At 35.1% G+C, this 19,167-nt stretch overlaps 4 protein-coding genes across 7 annotated transcripts; 2 read left to right on the forward strand and 2 right to left on the reverse strand.

The window, feature by feature from the left end:
* Nucleotides 1–286: 286 nt before the first annotated feature.
* On the forward strand, nt 287–5,650 carry LOC124634306 (golgin-45). Its single transcript, XM_047169835.1, has 6 exons — nt 287–470; nt 607–1,106; nt 2,639–2,776; nt 3,110–3,171; nt 3,338–3,722; nt 4,222–5,650. Exons 1-6 carry the CDS (start codon nt 443–445, stop codon nt 4,363–4,365), a joined length of 1,257 nt encoding a protein of 418 aa, XP_047025791.1. The 5' UTR covers nt 287–442; the 3' UTR covers nt 4,366–5,650.
* On the reverse strand, nt 5,645–9,637 carry LOC124634308 (protein CREG1). Of its 4 annotated transcripts, none has more exons than XM_047169839.1 (6): nt 9,512–9,637; nt 8,423–8,615; nt 7,664–7,818; nt 7,164–7,283; nt 6,679–6,760; nt 5,645–6,166 (listed from the first exon to the last, which is right to left on the reverse strand). In XM_047169839.1, the coding sequence occupies exons 2-6, from the start codon at nt 8,604–8,606 to the stop codon at nt 5,940–5,942; spliced, it is 768 nt and encodes a 255-aa protein (XP_047025795.1). In that variant the 5' UTR covers nt 8,607–8,615; nt 9,512–9,637; the 3' UTR covers nt 5,645–5,939. The 4 variants fall into 4 exon arrangements, with proteins under 4 accessions (XP_047025795.1, XP_047025796.1, XP_047025794.1 ...); XM_047169840.1 differs by lacking the exon at nt 9,512–9,637 and adding an exon at nt 9,005–9,133; XM_047169838.1 differs by lacking the exon at nt 9,512–9,637 and adding an exon at nt 8,830–8,936.
* A 111-nt stretch (nt 9,638–9,748) lies between these two features.
* On the reverse strand, nt 9,749–14,646 carry LOC124634307 (cleavage stimulation factor subunit 2 tau variant). Its single transcript, XM_047169837.1, has 10 exons — nt 14,461–14,646; nt 14,103–14,371; nt 13,792–13,917; nt 13,424–13,531; nt 13,011–13,107; nt 12,551–12,613; nt 12,129–12,261; nt 10,943–11,049; nt 10,372–10,454; nt 9,749–10,161 (listed from the first exon to the last, which is right to left on the reverse strand). Exons 1-10 carry the CDS (start codon nt 14,522–14,524, stop codon nt 10,039–10,041), a joined length of 1,173 nt encoding a protein of 390 aa, XP_047025793.1. The 5' UTR covers nt 14,525–14,646; the 3' UTR covers nt 9,749–10,038.
* A 325-nt stretch (nt 14,647–14,971) lies between these two features.
* Nucleotides 14,972–18,501, forward strand: LOC124634465 (leucine-rich repeat protein soc-2 homolog). The gene has a single exon (XM_047170062.1). It carries the CDS (start codon nt 15,336–15,338, stop codon nt 17,037–17,039), a length of 1,704 nt encoding a protein of 567 aa, XP_047026018.1. The 5' UTR covers nt 14,972–15,335; the 3' UTR covers nt 17,040–18,501.
* Nucleotides 18,502–19,167: the final 666 nt, after the last annotated feature.

Genomic DNA, 19,167 nt, shown 5'->3' on the forward strand with positions numbered 1-19,167 from the left:
TAGTTGCTTATAAGATGTGGTTCCGTCATCTCAGCCATAGAATATCTACTGCTGAACATTACACTCCCCGTTATAATTCCGGCGGATAAATGTGGAACTATTTATCTATCTTTTCTGGCTATTGGTTACCTACAAGAAGTCGTGGTGCAGACTGCAGACCATAATTGTGATGATATAGCCGCAAAATAAATGTAGCCATTTAAAAAAAGTGTTCTGACTGTGACATTTTGCTTAATGACACATTGTCATCATGCATGACATTGACAGCTCAAAATACGTCTTGTGTTGCTTTTCTTTTGCTTGACGAACCAAACTGGGCTACTTTATTTTGTAATTAAATTCAAAGCCAAAAGGGAAAGGAATATAAAATATTATAAGAAATTGGTAGATGCAGTGTTTGTGATTATACGATCTGATTTTCCTGCCTTTCTATCTTGTAGATATGGATAAACTTTATTCTTTTAACCCAAGTATGCACATCTTTTAATCAATTTATTACATGCATTTCGTGTTCATTTTACTATGTATCTTTATGATTGTGTTTCTGTTATCTTAATCTGGAATATTATAATGATGATTGTCATGAAATTAATTATTCTATTCTAGAGATAATGAGTAAAACAAGGACAGCGGGTGATGGAATGGAATCGGATGAAAGCACAACAGAAACGATTAATAATGTTGGTTCTAAAAGTACCGCTAGTCCGACAAGGAAGGATAGTTTATTACCGGCTCGTTTGGTGCAAGTGTACGCTACAAAAGTGATCCAGTCAGATAAGAGGAAGTCGATAAACATGAAGACACCAAAGTTTGTGCCGTATGAACCATATCCAGCGGCCGTGAAGCCGATGACGCCTCAAACGGCTTCAAAAGGAATGAAAAAATCGAGGAACAATATGGACATTAATACCTTGATAAGTCAAATGTCTCAGATGAATACTAGTTTGAAAGAATTCAAACCTCGTCCAAAGTTGAACTCCACAGGTGATAAAACTTCCTTGGATATTGATACAAACAACTCAGAGAAAGTTGAGATGCAGAAAAAGATTGATGATTTGACTCATGAAAATGAATCTTTGAAGGAACAGCTGAAGCAACAAGTTCAGGTCAGTTATTCTTTGAACCATGACTTCCTTCTTCCTACTTAATGTAAAAAAATATGTAGACTAACAAGTCTTGAATGACAACAACACAGTGGATTACACAATAAAGTATTTTCCACTCATTGCTGGGTACTGAATTGTGACTGTTAGCAATGAAAGGACATAATATATCTCCATTTTACCATAAATAGCAGTTGCATTCTTTAGACACTGTAAACAAAAGAAGTGCACCTCATTGTCCATGAGCCGCTAACGGTCAGACATCTTATATTTTATTGTCGTTAAAGAAACCTGATGTGTGCTGAGTTTCAGCCTTTAATAAATATAAGATAGGATATAAGTTTGAAATTTTATACTTAAATCTTCTGAATTAGCCTTATCTTTGACTTGGTTTAACTTCCAGTACAGTCAAACCTGGATAAGCGAGAGTTCAAGGGGACACAATCTCATTCTCGCTTAAAGAGGTTTCTCACTAACCCGAGTTTCTCACTATAATAATGCAAGTAGCGTTTCTCTCTTATAGAGGTACACAGCAATAACAAACCACAGTATGTACAAATGTAGTAAATATGTAGATACATATGTAATATGATAGAATTATGTGCATCATATGCACAACATATATTGTGTACATATATTTTAAATGCTTACGAAAACAAAACAAAAATTAATGCACTATGTAATTTTATTTTATTTAGAAATGATTTACCCTTAAAAAAATCCGTCAATTTCGTTTGAGTTTCTGTTTTTGTATTTCGAATGTTTTTCTAAACTCATAAATTTTGACGAATATTGCTAGATCAACAACCGCCCTGTCTTCAAAGTACTGATGGACCGTCTCCAACGCATTTGAAGCTAGCTTCATTGTAATGATTTTTCTGTTTCCTTAATCTGTGCGTTTTGACATGATGCAGAACTAAACTTTCCTTTGCAATTGATAACTATAGTTCCGACAACCAGGATGGTACACAGGCACACGTGTCCGTTCCAAAAGAATGCGATAGAATAACAATATTATTAGTTTCACGAAATATAATAGGTACAATATTGACGAGAAAACAATGCAAAAACAATGGTGCCACGAAAGTTAAGAATGACTCATAAAATTGCAGATGTTTTTGTAAATAAAGCTCGACTGTCGCTTATAGAGGTATAGATAAGTAACAGTCTCACTAACGGAGGTCTATGAGGGAAAAACGATTCTCTCTTACAGAGGTTTCTGCTTCTCGCTAATAGAGGTTTTGGGAGCTTAAAATGACGTTTCCTGGCTATTACTCTCACTCATAGAGTTTTCTCACTTATCCAGTTCTCACTTATCCAGGTTTGACTGTATAAACAAAACTGCAGTTAACCATCAATGCTATAGATAAACTAAGTTTCATATCTTAGCTCTGCCAATCCTAACATTCTTTAAATAGCATAATAATCTTAATACTGTTTATTAAGTTATCATCCTTATGTTTACACATATTTCTGCCATATCATACTAACACCATTGCATCATACTATTGTTTAAAAGAATGTGTTATCTTCAGGTCAACAAAGAATTAAAAACAATGCTGGTGGCATCTATGGGTGAGGACCTTGAGACTCAAGTACAATCTCTCAATGAAGATAAGAAGCACTTGGCTAATGCTTTGTTGAATTCTGCACAACATTTGTCTACTCATCAGGTATGTTTCAACAAACTACTCCTTGGTACCAGGTACTCTAAAAAAGTAAATACACAAACCCACTGTCTTGAAAAAATTCATATAGACAAGTCCAATGAGCAAATAGAATCATGATTCAAGAAGAAGGTTGTAATTATTGTCAGATTTATTTTGTCATATACTGGGGTAAAAAATTACTAATTTTCTTAGTTCGTTTTGTAAGCTATGTATGTTACTGCTTAGTTTCATCTAAACTCATTTATCCGCTTGAGAGTGAACATGTAGCAAATAGATCAACTCTTTACAATAGTAGCATATTGTGATGATGAATAAAAACATTCACCTTGCTTGTAGGAACAAACGGAATGGTTAGCAGGCCAGTGTGAAGTATGGAGAAGCAAATTCCTAGCAAGCAGGTAAACATGACTTCCCTTTATGTAGTTAATTATATGCAAAAACTTGTTTATAAAATAAGTAGGGATAGTAAAATTGTTACTGTCCCTTCTATTGAGGATAATATTAGTTGGACACATGTCACATTGACTCACTAAACTTGTTTACAAATGACTAATTTGTTTTTAGCTTGATGGTGGAAGAATTGGCACAATGCAAGAAATTACTAAGCGATAAGACTGAAAATTTACAACAAGCAATAAAACAATTGCTGGACGAGCGATGCAGGGCGCGCGATATGATGCTATGCACTTACAAAAACTTGTACAGTCTACACGAAAAGTGGCTTGAGAATATCGCCATTACCGAATATGTGGGAAACAGTAAAATGTACAACCGTCCAATTGGTAACCTGAATTTCAACGCGACGATACCTCATTCAACTAATATTCTGGATATGACATCCGTAAACCTGAAGCTTTCGGAAAATATAAGCAGTTCCGTTGAAAAGCAGGATATAAGTCATTTGAATAGTCTGCCTTCAGTCACTGAAGGCGAAAAGAATGCTGAAAATGTAAGTATACCTAATTATTGCACATGCATAAATTACAGGAAATATTTCTACAGAATTACTAATAAATCGTGCAAAAAATACCTAGTGTGTTGGTAGAATTTACAGTTATGTAATTATTAATTTTACTTCCAACATGTTTCTTTATCATACCAGGGACTAAAAATGTGGTGGGTCATAATAATGTCAACCATGTCTTGCAAAATACACGTAGTAGACATGTATTTTGTCTTTAGGAAGAACCCATCATTATGATACAAATAATAATTGATCAACACTTAATAATTCGAAGTTTTATTTATTTTTTCTCACAAATTTCAAACCATTTAATATTTCAAAAACTCGATAATTCGTAATATTTTAAGAGTCCCCCGAGTTTCGAATTAACGAGAGTCAACTGTAGTAAAATTTGTTGTGTGATACTTACATAACATAAGCATTCTACCTCAACATTCTGAGCATACATTTGTTTGATTATATATTTGTTTTTATTACTTTCCAGGTAATGGCCATGCCTCTCGACGTAAAGAAAGTGAACGAGGCACCAGTGAATGCCTTAGTTCACCACGCTTACAGCAGCAGCGGTAATACAGTTAGACCTATTGCTTCTTGTGTACACTGTCACGGGAGAGTCCAACTACTGTAGAAAGTCTTTAAATGATAGGTAGGTATGGTAAAGCACAAGATTACGCAATAGAGATTATTAAAGTCTAACTACGGTTCTCAGTAGATGGGCGTAACTGATTAACAATAATTCGGTAGGGAAAGGCTTCAGCAAATGACATTTCTTCAACGTTGTATTTTCAGAGGAAAAAATACATGTTTTTTATTATGAGTATTTTGACGACAATACAGCGTGTTTTTTTTTCGATTGTTAGCCAGTCTGCAGGCTGAAGGAAGATATACGATTGAATTTAACAACATCTGAAGTTATGAGATTGTAACTATCATTTAACTTTATTAATTTGTACAGGGATATTTTGATTGTGTTTAGGAACTTTGTTGCTACAGTCAGCAATTTTAACTCAACGATCGAAAATCTTTCTGGTTTTACTAAATATTTAAAGACAGTAAAATAAAATGAACGTCAATTAATTAAGACGTATCAATAATATCAGTATTTATCTTCTTGTAATTATAGGTAGGTAATTAAGATTTTGTGGGAAAAGCTAGTAAATTTCAGGCTGCCTACTTGTAATCAAATCTTAACATTGATCCCTACTAACATTTTATATGTGATTGAGTTTGTTTGTTACGTTTTTATGATACGATATTAAATGTTTGAATCGATTGCGACGAGATTGGTATATGAAGATAGGATTGACCCAAAGACGGCAATTTATCCTCACTGGAGGCAAGTCGAACCGCGGGAAACGGCTAATTTAGTATAATTATAATTATGGTGCTCTGTTTTAATAATTTTATTTTAAATACCTAACCAACTAACCAAGCAATATGTCTTCCGACAATCCTTAGAAATAGTTAGGTACAATAATTGATGAAAATTGAATTAGTTTTAATTAGGCAATGATCTAACTTTACATAGGTATGTTTCTCTTTTCCTTAAAATAACGAAGTGTGTACATAAATGTTAATTAAAATGTATGTATTGTATTTCCCGAAGTCACGTAGAATGTTGACCTCAGAAACTTGTTTATGTGCTATTCTATAACAGAAAAGAAATATGGCTAATTAACGCTGTAATTGGAAACTTGACTCTGTAGTAGGAAAACAACCGCTTGCCTTATTTTTGAAAACAAGATATCGATGTTTTTTTTTATTGTATTTTAGTTTTACGATGTGTAAAGTGTAATTTATAATAAAATCTTTTTATAAAATAATTTTGTGGAAGGTGGTGAAATTCATTCCGAAAGGCATTTGTGTGTAAAAATGTACATAATTCTGTTTATTAATAAAACTATTTATTGTTACTGTTATGATTTTATTTAATAACAAAGCTTAGCTTGATATCTTTATTGCATAAGTAGATATGTATAGGTAGGTACGAATACAACTTTGTTTTCATTGTTTATATATCACAGCTTGATATCATAACATTACTATAAAAAAGAACAATATTGTCGTCTGATTTTCAGTCAATTATTGAGAATTCTTCTTAACAAGGATGCAAAAACTACGAAAATATATGTATAACCTATTCACCAGTAAAGAGTTGTCTATGCACTCTTAAAAAAAACTTTATGTAAAGAGGTTGACTCACTAATACCCCACAACTTTTTTCTCGAGTTTGAAGTTCACGGTTGAAGGTAAGTAGCCTAGTTCTTCAGCTACAGCTTTTCTCAAACGTTCACTATGGTACTCCATCATTTCTCTGCCAGTGTAGTTGTACGCTAAGTAATCGCGAACAGGGATGTACTTGGCGCCGCCGAACCAATCAACCATGGCGATTTGAGCTATCTTCAGTTTAGCTACGAACCAGTTGTGGTCTGAAAATCGTATGAAAAGTATTAGTTACGTACATATTAATGCGAACTAAGCGAATTGTTGTGTTGACCCTACGTCGAACAAAGTAAGAGGAAAATAATCAGTGCCTATTCAGGTTTTAGGTACGCGGGATTTCTCCTACCTAGGATTAATACTTACTTATATATTTGGATTTAAGTTCCATTAAAATCAAAAACCCTCAATTATTACATGGCGACTTATAAAAGACTAACAAGGAACACTTCTATTCTCCCTTTCCTTTTGTGAATAGTATACTGATTTAAATCGTACTATTTTTATTCTCTCAAAATACCTATTCAATCCTTACTAAATGTTAAAAATGCGAAAGTATCTCTGCCTATTTAAAGTGACATTTATATTTATGTATACCCATAGATAGTTTAGAGCCTAAGAAAGTACATAGGCTTTTTATTGTCCCCGTGCGGAAAATATTTCCCTCAATACGCGGCTGGAACCGCGGAAATACAATAGGTACCTACGTCTTTGTACATACCCGGAGGGAAGTCGGCCATAGACGGATGCCTCTCGAACAACGCGCCCTTTGCAAACACGTATTCCGCTGTGTTCTCGTGTATCTGAATGCATAACGTTGTTTTAGTAAACAAAACATATGATAGTCTAGTGTTTTGCAATGCTTGCTGTTTGTGATAAAGCACTATAGATATCAAAACTTATCTGACCTGCATTGATAGCAAAGGCGTTTTGCTTAAGTAGGTCCTTATTATATTAGATAGGAGGTTGCATGTAGTTGCTATATTCAAAGTTAGGGTGCATATACACGGTGCAAGTAGCTGGAGCAAGTTAACACGCGCAGGTAAAAATTGACAAGAGCACGCGGCTGGGTATTTATTTTGCTTTGGTACATGCGCGAGTTGCTGGACCCTCACTTTTTAAAATGCATGTAACCTTAGTTAAGCTCGTGTTAACAAAGTTCAAAGACAATTTCCGAGTAAATGGAAAATATAAGATAATACGCACCTTCTTCATCTTTCCTGACAGCATGAGCCTGGTGCAGCGCGGGTCTTCCGGGTCAATTTTCTGATTCTCGCAGTATCTCGTTTCTTCAAGTGACACGAGGACAGTGGCACGGCTGTTTTTCTGTTGGTAATTAGGTGATTTTATTTAAATTTTTGTTGTCTAGCTATGAAAACTACTGAACTTTCCGCCTTGGTCAGCTTTAAAAAGGAAAAATATTTTTTATTTATGAATAGGTAAGGTACTAAGGATAAAGTTTGGGATCAACGTAGTACCTGACTACTACGTTGACTTGTAATACGGCTACAATTTATCAGTATGCACCTATGTCGACTTCACAGAGGGCATTTGAGATGAAAAAGACACAAGGTACAAAATGTAGCGTAAGTAGTATCAAGACAAGAATAACTTGAACAATAACTGGCTTGTCGGATAACTCGATGCCCTACTTACGGAGAACGAAAAAACATCGGAGGTAGAAGAGCCATAGAAATTTAACATACCGATAAATCCTTAGCGCTGAAATCCAGAGGTGACATGTAGAAGTAAGGTATACCAGTCGAGTTGGCTAGGGATCCATCCACGATGGATTTCACGTTTGAGAACGGGAACCCTTCAATGGCTGGTAAAACTGATATGGTGGCTAAGGATGCCCAGCCTGCGAAAAATTTAAACCTATATTTAGTAGCTAGGTACGTACAATTTACATTAACAGGTACCTATAACAGGCGGAACCTAGAAAAAATCCAGTAGATATATTGCAGCCAAACTTTATGGCGGCTCGCAATAAGCGCGAGACGTTGCACAGAATCCCTACTTTTTTTAACTACTTAGTACTTTTTTAAAGATATCAACAGGCAGGGGAGGTATTTAAGGAGTAAGGCACCATGCATCAAGTAGGTAAGTAGGGACCTACTTCTTTGTGAGCCGCCAACAAGATTGGCGAGAAAGATATGAGGGAAAAAATAGAACAGGAAAATATAAGTAGTAAGTACCTACCGAGAATAAAACTACGAGACATCTATCACATAAGCATGAACTTGGTCATTACGGAGGTATTAAAATATGTAAATATTTACCTATTGTTTAGTAAGATACCTACCTGTTTGTAATATGAATAATATTACGGTAAAATATTTTGATAGAAAAAAAAATTCAGGTTGGCCCTTGCTAGGGTCAGCAAAAAACATTGAATTATTTATAAGGGCTTCTCCTAAATATATACTGAAAGTTTTTATATCAAAGTAAATATGAAAACTTACCAGCGTTGTGTAAAACATATCTGGCCATAGCAATTAACTTGGTATGGTCCGGAGGGCCCTCCCTATAGCGTGGGCTCATCGTCACCTCATTCGCATTTTCCCGCCAATGTTTCCCCCGATAATGTTTGCACTCGAACGCATTCAAAAAGCACAAGCAAGCGAATAAAATCACTTGCCACTTCATTTTGAAAACCTACAAGAAAATTATTACTTAGGTATTTTAATAAATATAAGAGGAAATAAACAGAACTATTCAAGCGACATTTTCCGGCGTAAAAATCAAATCTGAATATGCTTATGAGTACTTAAAATGTGAATACATTGCCAAAAACACAAGTCACGCGTCTCTAATGTTTATTAATAACCAAAGTACTTGGAATGTGCGCAAATAATAACAAATCACGTACAATACGTAGGTATAGACACGTTCGCTTTCTATAAACGCAGGAACGGAACTGAATGAGTTTGCACATAAACGATAAACAAATACAAATAGGTATTGTTTTAACTCAACTTGAGGATAAACCCTGCGATTAATGCCAACTTTATTGATAAGAAAGCTGAAATAATTGCAATACCTACCTTATGATTAACTGGTATTTAAAAAATATCGTAAATGTCTTTAGTTAGGCACAAATTATTACATTTCATTCCTGTTTATTGTCTAGAAAACAATAACATATAACCAAAACGTGAATCAGCAGTAAGTCAGACAGGTGTTTGACATTTGAGGTCGTAATTATAGTCCAAGAGACGGGGACGCGACGACACCCCACGAGTTGCAGTTGCAACTTGCATTTGGCGGTAATAATGACGAATCACTAATTCATAATCCGTTATAATTATCATATTATATTGAATTAATATGAAAATTACAGCATATCACTATTTTGATTAAAATATTGATTTTGTGCATTATATTAATTTAATACATTCCTAATAACAACTGTATATAAACATTTATTTTATTGCATGAAGAAATTAAGTATAATCGGATATATTTTTTAAATCCTATACCAATTTGTTCGTTAGATCCTCTTTCACATAATGCATCACCCTAAGTTAGGACATTATCTTCAAGATACATACCTTATGTGAACAGTCCGAAAGCCAGGCAACAAGTGGCTTACAGGACAATCAGCAAACATTACCCATATAATCAATATTTAATATTGTACGATAAAAACATCACGTACGCGATAACGGGCCCTGAATTGACCTGAAGCATAAAAACGATTCTTAATCTTGAAGTAAGTAATTAATTATTATTTAATGTAAGATTATAATATAAACACGAAAATTGGGTGACTAAAAAGAAACAAAGGCTATTCGTAAATATTCTTTATTACTTACTGACATTACAATATAAAATACTTACTAACGTATTAGGTTGCCTATATGTCTAATCATTATCAATATTAGATCTACAGCCTGAGCTGGTTCTATAGCTCAAAAAAACATTGTCGTTGAAATATAAAATTACTTTATTTAAGGCTGGTTAATCTGTCACTAACTTACACGTTAAAAATGAAAAAAAAAACCGCTGCTTAAAACATAAATTCATGAATCAATTCACAATATAGATGCGGTATCTCAATCTATGACGAATGTTTAAGTTAACGCTGTTGCGTGCTCTTAGCTATTTGTTCCTTGAGCATCAGAATACTGGCTCGCTGTTCTGGCGGCAACAGGGCGATCTGCTCATCCGATAGTTGTAGTACTTGCATGATCAGCGCAGCCTGGGAGAGAGAAATCGTTGATTACCTTTTTGAATCTTGGTATAATTATTATAAAGATGAAGATTTCCTTGTTTGTTTTTGTGTTTGTTTGTCAAAAAGTATCATTGATGCTTTGACTTAAGAGTCATGTCTTGATTACAACGTCTTAAACCCAATGCTAGGATTTCAATGGATCAATATTATTATGCGAAAAATCTTTTTGACACTTACCTTCTCTTGATCGGAGGCACCTGAAGGTATGCCCTGGATGGTCCTAGCCTGCGCAGCGCTCGGCATACCAGGTGGCATTTGTTCTGCAAACATAATAATATATTAATCATTACTTTTGAAATACAATCAAAAGTAGGTAACAATCACGAGACAAAATGTGTGGAAGGTCAAGTCAAAAATGTACAAATGAAAGTTTTTTTTTATGCGCTGCATTAGAAAATCCTGACTTTCATTTGCACTTGCACGTTTTTGACTATCGTTACTAATAGTCAAATACCAGAAAGCCTGATAAACAATCCAGGTAGTAGTGTTGGGTTACCCATAACTGGGTTGAGTTTAGTCAGATAAGGAGTGTAAAACACTGGTACTGAGCTGCACCCTACACCTTGGGCTAAAAGGCTAGATGAAGAGTAAATATGTGGAACAGAATAAATAGTACTCCACACAAGAAATTAGTGATGATTAGTGCGGTCTTGCAATTTGCTTAGTCATGGTAATGTCACTTTTTCATAATGCGGACCTATAAAGAGAAGTAAATAAAATTGGTAAATATAGCAAAATAATGACATACGCTGTTGAATCTTCTGCTGCGTGCGCGGATCGTTGGAGCGCACGCGCGGGTCGGCGCTGAACGCCTGCGTCTGCATGCTCGCCAGGCGCGGGTCGCGGGGGAAACCACTGTTAAACGTGCACAAAATAATTTTAATTCCTTTATAATGTTGTTAACAACTAAGAACAAAGGTCGACTAAGACAAACACTTGTCATTCTACTTTTCCATAAAACATCTGTGTTTGCCAAAAAAGGAATAACCTTATTCAAATTGAGAAAATTATTCAATGTTGGAGTTGGTTAAATAAAAAACCGGCCAAGTGCGAGTCAGACTCGCGCACGAAGGGTTCCGTACCATCCAAATTAATATTCTATATACATATATATATTTATCGAAATCGAGCAAAAAAATCACGTTTGTTGTATAGGAGCCCCCCAAAATATTTATTTTATTCTAGTTTTCAGCATGTTTTGTTAAAGCGGCAACAGAAATACATCATCTGTGAAAATTTCAACTCTCTAACTATCACGGTTCATGAGATACAGCCTGGTGACAGACGGACGGACGGACGGACAGAGGAGCGAAAACAATAGGGTCCCGTTTTACCCTTTGGCTACGGAACCCTAAAAATGAAGCATTGTTCGTTTGTCATTCCAGAAATATTACAAAACGAGTAATCCCAAAAAACTTACAAAATGGTCTCGACACTACTGAATTCTAGGGGAAACCATGCGTGAATTGAAATAAATCTAAAAGCAGATATAGCATAACAAAATGCGTACAAAAAAAAACAGACTGAATAAGTAACATCTTGAAAATGTGACTTACATCGGTTCTGTAGGCTTCTCCACTGGGGGAGCAATACTTGAGAGAAAAGGGTTTTGTCAGAGATTACATTAGTTAATTTAACTAGCGCTTTATTAGTTTTATGTTTTGTATTCTTAATGTAAATATAAAAAATATCTTAAGCATTACGCTCGAAAACTGTGGTAACTCTTTCTAATAATACCCACACATTGTCTAACTCTGTGTTGTAGTGAGATTTTCTCAATAAAATCAGTTCAGTAGCTTTTAAAAAATACATGTCATAAATAAAAATCTTTCTTTTTTCTTAACGAAAATAGGTTGAGATCATCGTCAATCTCCGAAGTTCCCTATCTTTTTGATTTATAACATATTACGATAACAAAGAAAACATATTCATACGTGTCGGCATGGTGCTGCGGCGGCGGCACGGGGTGCGGCGGCGCGGGGGGCAGGCTGCGCATGTCCTGGTCCAGCAGCGCCGGCGGCACCGCCCCGCGGCCGCGCAGGTCTATGTCGCCCATTGGTGGACGAGCTGGGGGAATACGACCTTTATAGATATGTGATCAAATATATGAGAAGTCTTATGTATAGGGCATTTTTCTCCCGATTTGTTAGAGAGACACCTGTTTTTCAGCACACTATATTTATAGGGTGGACAAGATGTGTAGATGCAGATGAAGTTGCAACTTGGACAAAATTATAGTAATCTTTTTTGATCAGTAGGTATTATAATGTTGTGCTACATATAGATTGCGAGAGCTTTGTTTGCATTACCACTTTTTGCTTTAACTATATATACTTTTGTACATATTTTTACTCACGCGCATATTGAGCTGGTGGCGGGACAGGCGCCGCAAGTAGCGGCGGCATCTGAGGCGGTTGATCTAAAGTGAAAATAAAATTAATATTTAAATGTTAAACACTGTTACTTACTACAATATTATGTACTAAATGAATAGAACATAAATCTGATTTGCAAATGTAAAACGCCCATACTCAGCTATATACAGTTACACTGGAAGCTAATCCCAAATAGTTGGTAAAGGGAACGTTCATATGTGACAGAGCATGCGTTGCATACTATCGGTTGCATTACGCCAAAACAGACAAATATATGATAAAACATTCAATCATCAACCCTCACTGATGATGCGCTACTGCGTTTATCATACATTTACGATACGCTCGATGCATTTTCCGTCAGACATGTCCCTTCTTTAAAAGATGTTTTCTTAAATTTAGAGAGGTGTATCTATACTTATTAAACTTTGAGATACTTACTCTGAGGAGGGTTGCTTGGAATGTAATGGTTTGAAGGTGGAATCTTGTCACCCGGCTGAATCAATGGTGGCAGTGGGTTGCTGGGGTGTAACATACTCTGCAATATGAATATCAGATGAATAAGGACTCCTTTGTTGTTTTCTCATGAAGGATAAAAGTTTATAAATATAATCAAGTTTTTTGTTGGTTTAACAGCACATATTCCCAAATAATATAATATAAAATTACATATTTCCTTAACAAAATGTACTGTGAAGTATATGTTGTACATATAATGTTCAGTATTGATTGTAGAATTTTCATTTGATATAAGGTTTCATAAAGTAAAAGGCATTTGAATGGTGTTATTTCTTTTAAATCAGGGGCTCCTGAAGTAAAATGTATATAAAATGAATATCAATATTAGTACTTACAACAGCTGTGGCTGGGTCTACAATCCTCATAATCACTTGAGCTTGCAACAAAGCATATGCCAGCTGAGGATTCTGTAGCATCATGTTTCTTGCTTCATTGGGGTTGTTCTGTAATCATAACAATATTACATTTTAATCAACAATCGAGCATTGGAACACTCAGCAGTGGAAATATAATTAGATAAAGTCATACATACTTTAAGAATATGATAGAATAAGCTATATACCTATAAGGATTTGAGTTACCAAACACATTATATTCTATGAGAACAATGATTTTTATATACTGTTCTTTATATAACAAACAAAGATTTTTAAACACTTTGTGTGTTTAAAAAACTTGAGTATTTCCTAAGTTTTTTATTTACCTGGATACACAACTTCATTTGTTTCATGAGCTCAAACATCTGCTCTGGAGGGAGGGTGGCCACAGCCTTACTGATGGCTTCCGGAGCTTTCTCAGGCTCACACGGCTCTCCGTAAGGATTCTCTATCTGTAACAGTGTATAGACACAATAACATCACAAAAAGTAGAGATATTTTTCTTATAAGTATAAAAACGGATGTGCTGGAAAGTTGCCATTTTTAAGTAATTGCTGTATGTATTAGACACTGTTATAAATATCTGGGAGGAGAATCTATTGTTATTATTTTTAGATATAATGGAGAATGAGTTCACCTGAGGCCCTTGCATCAATGCTTGCATTTCCATCCTAGACTTCTCGGTACAAGCATTATCTACTCTCAAGGATCGCCCACCGATCTCGTATCCGTTGAGGTTCCGCATAGCACTGAGTGCAGTCTCCTGATCTTTATATTCACAGAAACCATATCCCTTAGGCTTGCCGGTTTCTCTGTCAAACACAAGCTTAAACGACAGCACAGGACCGACTTCACTAAATATATCTTTCAGTTTCTCTTCTGTAGCTTCGTACGGTATATTACCAACTGGAAAAGAAACACAGAATTCATTTTTGTTGATAAATATGATCGTTAGGTAGGTACTGTTATGAACTGTTGTTGTATTCAAAACTTACCGAAGACAGATCTCATGGACTTGTCCATGATACTCTGTTCTTCCTTCTCTTTACTTTTATCCATGGTGAATGTGGTTGTGTACACCGTTTATTTACTCACAAATTATAAAATTAAGCTAAATACCGACTCAGCTTCCGATGAATATAACCTGTAAAGTAAAAAATTGACAACTTTGAAATTGACGTGACGCGATGCTGTCAAATACCAGAGACAAGAGAGTGAAATAGAGGCAATGATATCTCTAGAGGCCAAGGGGTATCGGGTTGCCCGGGTAACTGGGTTGAGGAGGTCAGATAGGCAGTCGCTTCTTGTAAAGCACTGGTACTCAGCTGAATCCGGATAGACTGGAAGCCGACCCCAACAGGATTGGGAAAAAGGCTCGGAGGATGATATCTCTAGAGGCCAACCCATTGTCATAGTCGATTTTTCGGTTTCTGGTCACACTGTACGTGTCTAATTCACTATCGAAACGATTTTTTTGTTTATTATAATTTTTATCTATAGGCTTGGTTGTCAAATCCTGCCTGCTTGAAATGAAATGAAATCTGTCTGAATCGAATTCCATTCCATTTTCGCTTGACTTGAGCAAATCTGTTTTCGTGAAAATTACAATTTTTTTGATTGCTGGGCCTGTTTGAAGAAATTTATGCTATTGATTCAGTTTAACATTGCGTCGTTACTGTAAAGTGCTATTTATACGCGAGTGTTATCGTGGATGAGTGCAGGAAGTCGTTCATTTCATACCACTGAAATAGGGTATTGATTTGTGTCTAATACGATGAGATGACAAAACCATGTCAAGAGTGTTTTAGTAAATAATATAAAAGAGTAAGAGATTTTCTGAACCTATTGTTGGTGTTTGGAATAGAACGGAATGAATCTCGATAATTCATCGAGAGAAAATTCTGAAGCATTAGATTCTGTTGGTACTGTGAGCCCGAGAGATAAATATCAAAGCATGAGAGAAAAGAAGTTGTCCACTGCGTCGCTGACGAACGCTGAGGGTGCTCGACCAAAGGTCGTGACCGTCAAGCATCCGGAGTCCAATAAGCCGAAACCCACAGCCAAGAAGAATAAACCCATACAGGCAGATTTAGATATTATCAAAGAATTTCAAAGATGCCGTGACGAAGGACTTAAACGGCTTGATTTAAGCAAATCTTCCATTACGTGTCTCCCACCTAATGTCCGCGATCTAACCCACTTAGTGGAATTTTATTTATATGGAAACAAGCTAGCATTACTGCCTGCAGAGTTTGGATGTCTGGTGAACCTGCAAACATTAGCATTGAATGAGAATTCACTCACAAGTTTACCACAGTCCCTCGCCAACTTGAAGTGTTTAAAAGTATTAGATCTGCGACACAACAAGCTCAATGACATACCAGACGTTGTTTATAAGCTCACTTCACTGACAACATTATTTTTAAGATTCAATAGAATCAGAGTTGTTGGCAATGGAATTTCCCATTTGACTAATTTGACAATGTTAAGTTTAAGAGAAAATAAAATCAAAGAATTATCATCTGGAATTGGCAAATTGGTGAATTTAGTAACATTTGATGTTTCACACAATCATTTAGAGCATTTACCACAGGAGATTGGTAATTGTGTTAATTTATCAACACTTGACCTTCAACACAATGAGTTATTGGATATACCTGAGACCATCGGCAATCTGCAAGCCATTACCCGCCTGGGCCTCAGATACAACAGACTGACTGCTATCCCTGCCTCACTCAGCAACTGCAAGCACATGGATGAATTTAATGTTGAAGGGAATTCTATATCCCAGCTGCCTGATGGCCTCTTGGCTAGTTTAAATGAACTGACAAGTATCACTCTATCAAGGAACTCATTTGGGAGCTACCCGTCAGGAGGTCCAGCTCAGTTCACCAATGTGTTCTCTATAAATTTGGAACATAATCAGATTGACAAAATTCCATATGGAATATTCTCCAGGGCCAAGAATGTCACTAAGTTGAACATGAAAGAGAACTTGCTTACATCCCTTCCCCTTGATATTGGAACCTGGGTAAATATGGTGGAACTCAACTTGGGAACAAATCAGTTGGCCAAATTACCTGATGACATACAATGCCTACAAAACTTAGAAGTTCTGATATTATCTAATAATTGCTTGAAGCGGGTACCTCCCAGTATTGGAAGCCTAAGGAAATTGAGGGTTTTGGATCTTGAAGAAAATAAGTTAGAAGTTTTGCCAAATGAAATTGGTTTTCTGCATGATTTACAAAAACTGATTGTCCAGTCAAATCAGCTGACATCACTGCCCCGCTCAATTGGCCATCTGACCAACCTGACATATCTCAGTGTTGGTGAAAATAACCTGCAATACTTACCTGAGGAAATTGGCACTTTGGAGAATCTAGAATCACTTTATCTGAATGATAACCCCAACCTGTGCAATCTGCCATTTGAGCTAGCACTCTGTGTGAGCTTACAGATCATGAGCATTGAGAACTGCCCACTGACTGCTATTCCACCAGAAGTGGTGTCCTCGGGACCTTCTCTAGTAATTCAATATTTAAAGTCTCAAGGGCCATATAGAGCTATGTGATATCAGGAAGATGATTATTTACCGGCCGGAGAAGGCTAGTAAACTTTTTTAGGTGCTTGAAATGGCAAGCTTATCCAGAAAATGTATACTCAAAAGTTTCTGTTGAGAAATAAAAAAAATACTATACCCATTGTATGCTACTAGTAATGTTTAAATGTAAGAATTTTCATAATTGTGGGTTGAAATGTTTTTATGATTCTGTCTATCAATTTATTTCAATGTATTTTTGTGTCCAGTTTGATAGATATAACTCCCAATATATTATACTATTTAATGTTTTCATTATTATGTAATAGATGTTTAAGATTTAAGAAATTGTTTTATTGGTATCACAAAAATTATAAAATCACAAAAACAAACTGATTAGTGTTAGTAGGTAAAAGTACCTATATTGTAAAATGCTGTATATAAAATGCACAATAATAATATTATCCATGTTTTCCAGTCCATAAATGGATTTTTTAAATAGTAAGTAATGATCTTTCAATATCAAGTGTCAAAAAGTTTCTTATTCTGATTGTTATATTGTAATATGAAGACCCAAATAAGAAGCATGTGCAATCTATTGAGCTTAGTGTCATAAGATACCAGTTAACTATGATTAAGTAAATTATTTGTTTAAAAGCATTTTCAAAGAAACTTCGTTTGGACTATATCTAGCAGTACCTGTAAATTGTTATTTAAAAGCATTTTCTCACAAATTGTTTTCATGAAGTACTGGCATTTAAATAATTTAAAAAATATTTTTAATCAGTATTTTGTGTGTTATTTAGATTTTGATGTTTTGTAGATGAGTTTAATATGTGGGTATTTTACATCAATTTTAAACTTTGAAAGATCTCATAATTACATTATTGGAGTTTTAACAGTGTGTTTACTGTTTTGAGGAAATTCCTCATTATCATCATGACTAATTATGCATTATTTACAATAGGTTTCCTATCTGTTGCATTTAACATTTTATTATTTATAAGTGTATGTTATTTAGAAATTAGATACCATTTGTATTCTTTTGTGGCTATATTCACGTGCAGGATTATTCCTAATGCATTCTTTTTATTTAATATTTCAAGTGCGCACACGATTTAGTTCATTAAGATCAACCTTTTATGTATTACATCTTTACAATTTTTATATTCCTAGTTCTAAAAAAAGATTGATGTTAATATTTTATACGATAAATGATAGATGTCTAGTCACAGTAAAATTGATTTCGTAATGGCGATTTTCATGTATTTGATGTATTTCATGACATACTGTAAACTGTAACCACCCTAACAATATAATGTATTATTGACCCTTTCAATATATTCATAAAGAGATTGCTGTTTTTGCGACTTGTGCTAAGCGCTCTGGTGAAACCTGTCCTAATTTTAATGTTGATCCGTGTGTAGTTATTCGTTTTTAATCAATGTTTCAGTAACATGTAAACATGTTATGAAATAAATAAATTATATAGTAATGAGTTTTTTATTTAAAATCCTTTTGACCTTTTATAAATACTCAATGGGCTTAGCTTAATCTTTAAATAGTTTAGCACCGACGATCATAGTCAGTTCAAACGTGACTAAATCTGAGCCCTGCCGTTACCGCGAAAAGAGTTACCGCGCGTTAAAGAGTTACCGCGGCCCTGGTACATAAAAGGCCTACGACGGAACACGACGGTTTTTAGTCAGTAAGAGTCTGACACTCCCTCACCGCTGCTTACCCACAGCGGGATATAAAGGGATATGGGGTATATGTTATGGACCAAGTGATAAATTGAGCAGTATACATAATGCCCGGTCATTATGAAAAATGCCCAATATGAGAGCGCAATTTGATAATAATTATTCAAATAATCAAATAGACCGGGCACTATACATATTGCCCGTGACCTTTTGGGCAAAGTAATACAAGCAAAGTAATAACATATTTATATTCAATTTTTTATTGTTATTGCCATTTAATTTAAAATAAACTAAATATTAAACCACTTAAATAATCAGCCTCATGATTTGGATTAATTATGAAGGACTTCTGCCTTAAAAATCCACTAGTTTTTGCATTTAAAAGTTAAGGAAAGTCATATTTAAAGGGTGCTTATTAAACAGGCTCCTTTTTAATATAATTATTCGCCCCGAATAAT

Source organism: Helicoverpa zea, chromosome 11, assembly GCF_022581195.2.
Source record: "Helicoverpa zea isolate HzStark_Cry1AcR chromosome 11, ilHelZeax1.1, whole genome shotgun sequence".
Lineage (NCBI taxonomy): Eukaryota > Metazoa > Arthropoda > Insecta > Lepidoptera > Noctuidae > Helicoverpa > Helicoverpa zea.

Bases quoted from the DNA above. Each gene is read 5' to 3' on its own strand.
- LOC124634306 (XM_047169835.1), top strand. From the start codon at position 443: ATGGATAAACTTTATTCTTTTAACCCAA. The intron at 1,107-2,638 runs GTCAGTTATTCT...TGTTATCTTCAG, and splicing joins AGCTGAAGCAACAAGTTCAG to GTCAACAAAGAATTAAAAAC. The intron at 3,172-3,337 runs GTAAACATGACT...ATTTGTTTTTAG, and splicing joins AGCAAATTCCTAGCAAGCAG to CTTGATGGTGGAAGAATTGG.
- LOC124634308 (XM_047169838.1), bottom strand. From the start codon at position 8,895: ATGTGCAAACTCATTCAGTTCCGTTCCTGCGTTTATAGAAAGCGAACG. The intron at 7,819-8,422 runs GTAAGTTTTCAT...AATTTTTCGCAG, and splicing joins ATATGTTTTACACAACGCTG to GCTGGGCATCCTTAGCCACC. The intron at 6,167-6,678 runs GTATGTACAAAG...TACGATTTTCAG, and splicing joins TATGGCCGACTTCCCTCCGG to ACCACAACTGGTTCGTAGCT.
- LOC124634307 (XM_047169837.1), bottom strand. From the start codon at position 14,524: ATGGATAAAAGTAAAGAGAAGGAAGAACAGAGTATCATGGACAAGTCC. The intron at 13,532-13,791 runs GTAAATAAAAAA...TTATGATTACAG, and splicing joins AAATGAAGTTGTGTATCCAG to AACAACCCCAATGAAGCAAG. The intron at 12,614-13,010 runs GTAAGTATCTCA...TTTTCACTTTAG, and splicing joins TCCAAGCAACCCTCCTCAGA to ATCAACCGCCTCAGATGCCG.
- LOC124634465 (XM_047170062.1), top strand. From the start codon at position 15,336: ATGAATCTCGATAATTCATCGAGAGAAAATTCTGAAGCATTAGATTCT.